The sequence below is a fragment of the Galeopterus variegatus genome, unplaced genomic scaffold, assembly GCF_000696425.1.
Source record: "Galeopterus variegatus unplaced genomic scaffold, G_variegatus-3.0.2 Scaffold4538, whole genome shotgun sequence".
Classification (NCBI taxonomy): Eukaryota; Metazoa; Chordata; class Mammalia; order Dermoptera; family Cynocephalidae; genus Galeopterus; species Galeopterus variegatus.
The window spans coordinates 130,724-141,958 of record NW_007730649.1 but is presented as its reverse complement, the minus strand read 5'-3'; the positions used below and the strand labels follow the sequence as shown (position 1 = coordinate 141,958).

General features: G+C 36.6%; 1 protein-coding gene and 1 pseudogene across 1 annotated transcript; one reads left to right on the top strand and one right to left on the bottom strand.

Moving 5' to 3' along the window:
• Nucleotides 1–8,291, bottom strand: part of LOC103603288 — a 9,525-nt pseudogene extending 1,234 nt beyond the window's left edge.
• A 1,841-nt stretch (nt 8,292–10,132) lies between these two features.
• On the top strand, nt 10,133–11,071 carry LOC103603286 (olfactory receptor 6X1). The gene has a single exon (XM_008587778.1). It carries the CDS (start codon nt 10,133–10,135, stop codon nt 11,069–11,071), a length of 939 nt encoding a protein of 312 aa, XP_008586000.1.
• The last annotated feature ends 164 nt before the right edge of the window (nt 11,072–11,235 follow it).

Here is an 11,235-nt window from a genome sequence, read left to right as displayed (position 1 = left end):
GGTTAGAAATCTTGATTCTCAGTTGATTTTTAGAATAGGATTTTTAGGTAATGCATGTATATGGCAAAAGCCCCTGGCCAGGGGGCAAAAGCCCACAGCTAGCCGGGAAACAGCCCGTCTAATCAACTCTAATCACTGTTTAGGTATGGGATTGTATACTTTAATGATTTTAGAGCTAACAGGTGGTTGACATACCACTCCTGTTAAGAGACTTATTTAAAAAAAAACTGCTGTAGGGAAATATGCAAAAAAATGTTTGCTGAGGGCAAGAGGTCTGTTGGTGGAAACTTTAGAGACAATTAGACTGAGATTTAATCATAAGAATGTAACTTTTGCTTAAATCATTTAAGGAGAGGTTGTATTTNTAGATAATGATTGCAGTTTGACCAACTTAGCTTTTCACAAATTGTACTTTGGAATGTCACATTGTTAATTTTACTGATGTTACTGGTTTCCATTGTTTAAGCTATACTTAGCCATAGATAACTTTTGTCACACTGCCCATGTCTTTGTGTCCTTTTGAAATGATTAAATCAACTGATTTATCTTATGAAACTTCCTTGTCTTTACAATAAAAAGCAGAAGCTAACTTTGAATTGAGGCTGTACCCAGTTTTCTCCTTCTAACAGAGGAGTTGCTGAGGTGAAGTCCCTTTGGGCTTCATATTGCATTCATTCTGCTTCGAGTAATATATATTTTTTTTGTCTCCATTACACAATGAGAAGTGTAACAGTTCACCATTCTTTCTGTCGCCATTATACCACAGCTGATGGGACCATCTGAGTAGATCTCTGCCATCATCTTCTCCCTCCCAGAGACAGAGCCATACTCTTCCACTTTCCAAAGGGTGTAGTTCTGCCTGGAATGGCACTCCTTGAATTTGGTGCATGTCCCATATTGGTTAAACTTGTCATACTACTGGTCCTTGGCTGGGTAGTTGTTGCAGGTCTCATCAGGGAATCCATGCAGGTGGGCATACTTCCTCACCGAGAGGTCATCACCCCCTCACAGGCATTGCAACAGCACCTGACGTGCTGGACTAACACAGGGTGGAGGGCCACTTGCCTTCCTCTTGATGTTGATCTGATCTGCCATGGCACTAGTGCTGCAGTGGGCCCAGCAGGAGCCACAGTACTGGGGGATTTTCTGGTCCCTGGTGATGCTGGCATAGCTGACACCACCCACGTTGTGCCCATCTCAGCTCTTGGGTAGATCTGATGGAGCCAGGAACTCATGATGCTGGGGGTATGTCCTGTTCCCAGACAGCAACAGCTGGTCCCCCCACAGGGGCTGGTAGCAACTGGCCAGGGAGGAAGTAGAAGCCAGCCAGTGCCAGGACCACCAGCAGAATGAGCAGTAGCAGCACCCTGGCCAGGACGACACCGTGATTCCCACGACAGCTCCCAGGTCCCGAAGGAATCTGCTCTGGCCTTAGCCTGGCCTCCAACCACGCACTCCAAGCCCCACCTGGCCCTTAAGGGGGCTGAGGCCCAGCCACTCACTATGGTTTTGATTTACATTTCCCTGATGATTAGTGATGTTTGACATCATATACCTGTTGTCTATTTTATGTCTTCTTTTGAGAAATGTCTATTCAAGTCCTTTGCCCATTTTTCAGTCAGGTTATCATGATTATTATTATTAGTAGTAGTAGTATTGTTATTGTTATTTTGCCATTGAATTGTAGGACTTCTTTTTATATTTTGTATACCAACCCTTTATCAGATATATGGTTTGCAAATATTTTCTCCCATTCCATAGGTTGCCTTTTTACTTGTTGTTTCCTTTGTTGTACAGAATGTTTTTAGTTTGATGTAATCCCACTTGTCTATTTTAGTTTGTGTTGCCTGTGCTTTTGGTGTCATATCCAAGAAATCATTGCCAAGGCCAATGCCAAGAAATTTTTCTCCTATGTTTTCTCATACAAGTTTTATGGTATCAGGTCTTACATTTAAAAACTTTGTCTTGTTTTAAAAATTTTCTGAAAACATGGCTATATGACTATCTGTTTAAACAAAAATTAATCACACTGTAATGCAGAGTTCATAAAAAATATAGGACTAAAATGTAAAACAATTATAATGCAAATGATAAGGGGGAAATGAAAGCATTTCGTTGTGAGATTCTAACATTATACATAAAGTGATATAATATTATATGTAGGTAAACTGCAATAGGTTAAACATTAGGGCAACCAATAAAAAAAAGAAATATAAAGAAGATAAAATGGAATATTAAAGATATTTTATTATGAATACATAAGATAGCTATTATTATTAATCAGTATTAATACATAACACATATTGTCAATAATTGTTAATGCATAAGAGAAAGACAAACAGAGAAACAAGAAACAGATGGCAAAAATAAAAAACAACAAGATGGCAGATTTTAAACCAACCATTTCAATAATTACATTAAATGTAAATGTCAAATAAACACACCAATTTAAAGGCAGATATTGTCAGATTGGCTAAAAAAGCAAGACTCGACTATATGTTGTCTACTAGAAGCACACTTGAAATATAAAGACATAGAAGACAGGTTAAAATTAATATTATAAAAAAATATACTCTGCAAATACTAACCATTATAATGGATTAGCTATATTAATATCTGACTGGGTAGAATCCTGAAGTAGTAATATTGCAGAGGCAAAGAGGAATATTTCATTATGATAAAAGGACAATTAACTTATACCAAAAGTAAGTAGAAAGGAGAAAAATAGTTAAATAACAGCAGAAATAAGTGAAATACTAAATTAACAAACAGAGAAAAATTAAGGACACCAAAGGATGGTTCTTTAAAAAGATCAATAAAAGTGATAAAACACTAGCTAGTCTGATCAAAATAGAAAGAGAAAGTACAAATTAACAATAAGAATAATGAAATGGGACATCACTACAGATATTAATGGATAATAAAAATGTTATTAACAATCTTGTGCCAATGAATTTGACAACGTAGATGAAATGAACAAATTCTTTAAAAGGCATAAATAGTGAAAACAGATACAGGAAGTAATGTGAAGTCTTAATAGCACTGTGTCTACTAAAGAAATTGAATTCTCAGTTTAAATCTCTTCTGCAAGACCACATCAGGCCCAGGTAATTTCACAGATAAATTCATTCCAAATATTTAAGGAAAGAATAATACAAATCTTACATGAAATCCTTTGGAAAATAAAGAAGGATCTAGGAAGTAGTACTTCCCAACTCCTTTTATGAAGCCAGTATTGTGTTGGTACCAAAGCCAAAGACATACAAGTAAAGAAAACCTACTGATTAGTATCCCTCATGAACACAGACACTAATTTCCTAAACAGGATATTAGTACATTGAATCTAGCAACACGGAAAAGAAGTAATATTTTATGACCAGTTGGGTTATACCAGAATTTTAATGTTGGTTAAACATTTGAAAGTCAATTATGGCTGGCTGGTTAGCTCATTTCACAGGGTGTGGTGCTGATAACACCAAGGTCAAGGGTTCAGATTCCCAAATCTGCCGGCCACAAAAAAAGAAAAGAAAAAAAAAAAATTATAATACACTACATTAACAAAATAAAGGAGAAAAACCAAATGTTTATCTCAATAGGCATGGAGAAATCATTTGCCAAAATTCAGTAATTATTCATAATAAAAAAGATCTCAGCAAAATAGAAACAGAAAGAAGGTTCCTCAGCCTGATGAAGAGCATCTACAAAAACCTAACAGCTAACATGTTTAATGGGCCAAAACTAAGCCTTTTCCTTCAACATCAGGAACAAGGCAGGAGAATGTCTGCACTACTTCTATCCAGCATTGTACTACACGTCCTACCCTTCAGAGGAAGGAGAGAAATAAGATCCTTATTTTCAGACATAATTGAACACATAAAAAATCCTGCAATTGAATTTAGCGAGGAAGCAGGATAAAAGACACACAAAAATACTGTGTTTCTATACTAGTAATATATACTGGCAACATGCACTAGCTACAAAAATTGCAAAATTAAAAAGTTTTAAATGCCATTTACAACAGTATCAAAAACATAAAATACTGGGGGACAAAATTTAACAAAATGCTACACTGGAACTACAAAACTATAAATCATTGTTGAAAGAAGTTTTAAAAATTAATATAGCAACGCTCCCATAATTAACTCAAGAAAACCCCGATCAAAATTCTATCAGGTTTCTTTGCCAAAAAGGCAAGCTATTTCTAAAATTTATGTGAGAATGCATAGGAGGAAAAAAAACCCAGTATGATCTTGAAAAATAACAAGTTAGAGAATTTACACTCTCTGATTTCAAGACTTATTGTAAAAATATAGTAACCTCTTGGCATTGGTACAAGGATAGATGATCAATGGAAGAAGGATCTAGAAATAGACTCATAAATACACATGTACATATACATTTATTGATACACACATATGAGGGTACTTAAAAAGTCCATTTAAGAAATAGAATTAAAAGAGAATTTGAATCCATGAATTTTTTGAAGTATCCTGGTACACATATATATAATCAACTGATGTTTTTACAGAGGCATGAAATCAATTCAAGCAGAAAGGGGATGGTCTTTTTAATAAATTACTAGAAGAACTAGACATTCAGTGAGGAAAAAAATAAACCTCAGCCACTAGCTCACACCATACACAAAAATTAACTCAAAATGAATCGTAAACCTAAATATCTGAAAAAAAACTTGGAAGCTTTTGCAATCTTAGGGTAGGCAAAGATTTCTTACACAAGATACAAAAAACATAAACCATAAAAAAAAACTGATAAATTAGATTAGAAAATTTAAAATTTCCGTATATCAAAATATAAAGAAAATCAATAGTAAGCTAGAATACAAGAAAATATTCTCAATTCTTTTTATCTGACAAAGGACTCATGTCAATAATAAAGAACATTTATAACTCAATAATAAAATGAAAAATAATACAAATTTTTAAAAATGGGCAAAAGATTTAAACCAACTCTTTACAAAAGATGAAGGGTCAATAAGCATATGAAAATGGGTTTAATATCATGTCATCAAGAAAATAATTGTAAATTAATAATGAGAAAACTCTATCCCTACTATAATGCCTAATTTATTTTTAAACTGACAATAACAAATGTTGGTCAGAATGCACACTAACTAGAACTCCCATACAGTTGTTGATAGGACTGTAAAATGGTGCAACCTCATCAGAAAACATCAGAAAAAAGTGACGTATATGTTGACCTGATGACTCAGGAATTTTGCTCTTAGTCATTTACATAAAATAAATGAAAAAATATGCCCACAAAAATATTCCTACCTGGTGTTCACCACAACTTTATTTGTAATAGTAAAAAGTGAAACAATCCAAATGCTCATTGACTACTAAGTGAATAAGCAAGATGTGCTCTATTTAAACAAACTCAGCAGTTAAAAGGAAAGAACTTGTTATACTAAACATCATGGATGAATCTCAAAAACATTTTGCTAAGTGAAATCACCCAGACGCAAAAGAGTATACATACCGAATGACTCCATTTACACAAAATCATACAACAAGCAAAACTAATCTACAGACATAGAGATCAGATCGATGGTGGTTTAAGGGTGTTGAGGCAGAACTGAAAATGGGCACAAAGAAACTTTTTGGAGTGCTAAGAAAATTCCGTATCTTAATTAAAGTGGATTACACATGTGTCTATATCTGTCAAAGTCATTGAACTATATACTTAAGATGAGTGCATTTTATTCTATATAAACTATCCTCATTAAAGTTTATTTTTTTAAGGTTACAATACTAACTCCATTTTCCTGTTTTGCAGAGCCTCCTCCACAGTTAGCTTTACATGCTATATCCGTCAACTTTCTATAGGACCCTCAATACTTTTGGCCTCTGTCTTTTCATTTATCACCATAAGATCATTCACTAGAAAATCAAATATAATTAAATTCTTGCTTTCCTGCATACATGGCCACTTTTCAAATTGTTGATCAAATGTTCTACCATTGATTTAATTCAGTTTATTAGAGGACTCCATTTAACTAATTAGATACCACCGAATTTTCTTCTTGGAGAAACTGAAAAATCTAAGATCTAAAACCCCTAAAATCATGAGATTCTCAGACTTCGGTTAATTATCTCAGGAGTGCAGGGATGACTGGTACCAATTAAAATTTAGAAAACTCCAAATTCCTCAGCTTGACTTATGAATAAGCTTTTAGAGAGACTTTCCTTGTCTACAGGGACATCCAGAGCACACCTGTGGAGACTGATGTCCCAGAGGAAGTTATGGAAGTGGCCCACTAACAAATCATTATTTTCAGAGAAGATATCTTGGCCTAGTGTGAACTGATGTATTAATCACTCTCAATGCAATTCTCTTAAATGCTGAAAAAACCTTGCTATTTTATGAAAGCTTTATGAATAAAATTCAGTGATGCATAAAAGGCCCTTGCCTTAAATTCTAGAAAGATTCATTTTCGAAGTGCAGCAATAAGAAGAAAAATTTTCTGTTTCAATTATAATGCCTTTATAAGCAGACTTTCCTTTCCTGTCAGTCCACTTGTGGACAAGGACAAACCTCAGGACCAGAAGTATTTTCCTGGGAATCATTAGTGCTGTGAGTATTGCTTTGCCAAAGAAGAAAAGAGTACTATTTTAGATAAAGTTTTGCTTTTCTCTGGAATGAACAGATACAGTTAGCCACAGTACCCTGATGCCTTTAACTAAATTCTAATAAATGGATTTCAGTCTCATGCAGAAAAGTCCTAACAGTGACCTAGAATTGGACCTTCCTCAAAGCAAGTGGTCTTTTTATTCAGTCCTCGGGATGAATTTCCAACTGGTTGTCTTTATCTGAGTTCTAACTTAGTTCAGTCTCCCAAATAACAATTCTCAGTTTATTTCTATTTGTGGAACATATAATAGATGTACTTGATGTCTCTGCCTGAAGGTTGTTCACTACAGGGCATCTTCAAATTTACTCCATGATCAAAATCTTAAAAATTGAAATTAAAAAAACCAAACAAACAAATAAACAAGGTGTGGTAGATTTGCCTTTAGTTCAAATCCAGTAAAGAGAATAAATATGCTAAAACTTCCCTTTTTTTTTTTTCTCTTCTAAGACTTTGAAAGTTTTTTAAAAAACACAGGATTCTTTATTGTGACAACATAGCTCAGAAAAAATGACTCAAGTCAGTCTCAAGCTACTTAGCATTAAATGAGTTAAGAAAGTAATCTGTACTCAGGCAGTCTGGAGAAGCTGGGAGAGAAACCAGAACACAGTAAGAAACAGCATATTCCTGATTAGGGAAAGATAAAGCAGAATTTAGGTAAGGAAAAGCTGAAAGCAGCGGCAGACAAAGAGACAAATTTTTCAGCAAACAGTCCCTATTATGACACGATTCTAACATTTGAAATATGAGAGTGCAGTACATATAAACATATGCCTGTATCAGTCTACACGAACATACAGGTTACTGGGGACAAAGTATCAACAAGCTATCTATTTGTATAATCATTCAGAAAATATTTTTTGAGGGCTTAATTTATGTCAAGCCCGATGCTTAGACCCTGCACATACTTTTGCTGCCCGCATGGGGTTTAGATCTATGGAGAAAGCCAGGCAAACAGTAAATACAATTCTGAAAGTGTTCAGAAAATGATATGCACGGGGCATTATGGAAGCATGTGAGAGCAGCACCTTAATGTGACTGGAGACAGGAGGTCACGGAAGGCTTCCCACGGAGGTGGCTCCTAAGCTGAGATCTGGAAGTCAGACAGGACTCAACCAAAATGGAGAAAGTGGAGAAGAGTGTTTTATGTAAAGGGAAGAGTACGTGCAATGCCTAGGACGTGCAAGAGAGAATGGCACACTCAGGAAACCAGAGTGGGGGTCAGCAAGCTATTTCCATAAAGGGCCAGATAGTAAATATCTTAGGCTCTGGGGGCCACATGGTCTCTGCTGCAACTACTCAACTCCACCATTACAGCACCAAAGCAGAGCCACAGGCAACACGAGGGGTCTTGAAACAGTTGATGCAAGCTATTTCCATAAAGGGCCAGATAGTAAATATCTTAGGCTCTGGGGGCCACATGGTCTCTGCTGCAACTACTCAGCTCCACCATTACAGCACCAAAGCAGAGCCACAGGCAACACGAGGGGTCTTGAAACAGTTGATGGAAAAATTTGTATTATCTTTTATTTTTCTAAGAAATTTTTGAAGCACCCTCATCTGCCCAGGCTGGGAAATGGGTCCCTTCGGAGTGTTCCCCAAACAATCTGAGCACACCCTATACTCGTACTCACTGGGTCATGTTGTGATTATTGTATATGGTCTCTCTTCCTGTCCAAGTGATAATCACCTAGTAGGAGGTGAATATAGTAAGCTCTCAACAAATGCTTGTGGAATTCATAGGTCTAATTCTCCAAATTGTGGGATGTTTAGCCCTTGGAAATTTTATATTGGGCTGGAGAGACTGTCACTCTCCTCTGCATGGCAGATAAAAATAATTTCTTACCTACCCTGTATAGAGAGAGCAGGCTTGTGGCCAGTTATATTAGCCATTAGTGCAAATTCAAGTATTTCTCTGTCTCTTATCATTTAATGGAAAATCACTGGAGCTTGTGACATTATAGACAAAGAATAATACTTTCTTGGTCTAGAAAAGAGGTGGAAGGAAATGGAAGTATTTTTCTCAGAGAATTAATTTTCCACACATGGGAGAAGAATTAGAAAACCTATCAATACACTGTAATCTATCTGCCTCCTTCATGCTGTTTCCGATGGACTTTGAAAATTGTGCAGTTTATTTCACAGTAAGTTATCTTGCCTATTTCAAAGGAAAATCATTTGGAAGAATAGCTTCAATAAGAAAGGAAGTAGTTTTACTATTTCCTAGTAAATTTTATAGAACAAAAAGTACTCAGCCTATGCATGTACAAATAGGAATGCTTTACTTACTATAAAAAGATACTTAGTCTCAAAGGAAGGTTTTGATAGGAATGTACTTTCCAGGATTTCCAAATCCTTCCTTTGAGACTATGTAACGTGGTTTTATTTTTACTTTTGTTTTTTCCCATTAGCTAGCCTTTTCACTTTTTTTTAGGTTAGTGTCTAGAGATCTTTATTTGATATGCATTTATTAGATTCTTCTAAATGCCATTCTGGTCCTGGAATTTTGAATTTAAGTTTAGTACAATAACGTGGTTTTATTTTTACTTTTTTTTTTTTCCATTAGCTAGCCTTTTCACTTTTTTTTAGGTTAGTGTCTAGAGATCTTTATCTGATATACATTTATTAGATTCTTCTAAATGCCATTCTGGTCCTGGAATTTTGAATTTAAGTTTAGTACATTTCTCTACTTTCTAAACAGTTTTTTTCATTTAGTTTGAATAGTTTTTTGTTTGGGGGATTTTTTGTTTTGTTTTATAGTTTTTTTGGCGGCTAGCCAGTACAAGGATTAGAACCCTTGCCCTTGCTGTTATGACACTTTGCTGTTGTTACCAACTGAGCTAACCAGCCAGCCCTTGAATAGTTTTTTTAGTCTTCTTAAAAACTGAGTCTAAATTAGAATGTGGAAGTGTCTTCTTTTCTGTTCTATTGTCTAAGTTGTATCTCACCACTAATATAATGGCAATGATACTTAGTTACTTTTATACACACATACACACACACAATATTGGCTTTCTTAAACATATCTGTAATATAGTCAAGAATTCTCTTTCAGAATATAATATGGGAATGAGGATTAATTTCTTATGCATTTACTGCTATGTTTATGTACACGTCATTATACACACTATTCATTTAAAGTGAGCTTATGGATTATTGACAGATAAGCCATCACATTTAAAATGATTATGCTAATAGCTACATAAGAGCAAAAAAATACTTTTCCATTTGTCCAGTGTAGTTAATACTTCCAAAGTCCATTAAAAGCTGGTTTTGCTGGCTAAAGAACCAGCCAAATCATCGGTAAGAAAGGGATGCCCAGTGTGTATTTGTCTATGGGGGAGAAGACACCTGAGATAGAGCCAGGTCCTGAAGGATCGTAAATAGACAGAACCCGCCTTTTATTGTCCCAACGACCCTTGACTGTGCTCTAAGATTTGAAGGCGCTACTTCCTTGCCTGTCTTTCCAGGATATCAAGGGACATGAGAAATGGCACAGCAATCACAGAGTTCATCCTCCTAGGCTTTCCTGATATCCAAGGACTACAAACCCCTCTCTTCATAGTGATCCTTCTTATCTACATATTAACCCTTGCAGGCAATGGGCTGATTATTGCTATTGTCTGCGCTGAGCCCAGGCTACACATTCCAATGTACTTCTTCCTTTGCAACTTGTCCTTCCTAGAGATCTGGTACACCACCACGGTCATCCCCAAATTGCTAGAAACCTTTGTGGTCACCAGGACAGTCATCTGCACTCTCTGCTGCCTGCTCCAGGCCTTCTTCCACTTCTTCCTGGGCACCACCGAGTTCTTGATCCTCACGGTCATGTCTTTTGACCGCTACCTGGCCATCTGCAAGCCCCTTCACTACCCCACCATCATGACCAGCAACCTCTGCCTGCAGCTGGCCCTCAGCCCCTGGGTAGTGGGCTTCACCATCGTCTTTTGTCAGATGCTGCTGCTCATACGGTTGCCGTTCTGTGGTGACAATGTCATCAATCACTTCTACTGTGATGTTGGTCCCATCTTGAAGGCAGCTTGTGCAAACACCAGCATTTTGGAACTCCTGGGTGTCCTGGCAACCATTCTTGTGATCCCAGGGTCACTCCTCTTTACTATGATATCTTATAGCTACATCCTGTCCACCATCATCCGGATTCCTTCCACTACTGGCCGCCAAAAGGCATTCTCTACCTGTGCCTCTCACCTGGTGGTTGTCTCCCTGCTCTACGGAGCTGTTTTGTTCATGTACCTGAGACCCTCAGCACACTCCTCCTTCAAGATTAATAAGGTGGTGTCTGTGCTAAATACGATCCTCACACCCCTTCTGAACCCCTTTATTTATACCATTAGAAACAAGGAGGTGAAAGGAGCCCTAAGAAAGGCAATGACTTGTCCAAAGAGGCGTCATGCAAAGTAAAACAGGCAACACATAAAAACGAGCTTGATGCAGATACAAAAATTAAGTGAGAGAGAGGACTGTGGAGAAGATTGGTAAAACAGGCTTCCCCCAGATCCCAGAAGTTCTTTTTTTTTTTTTTTGTCTTTTGTCTTTTTCCGTGTCCGGCAACAGATCGCAACCCT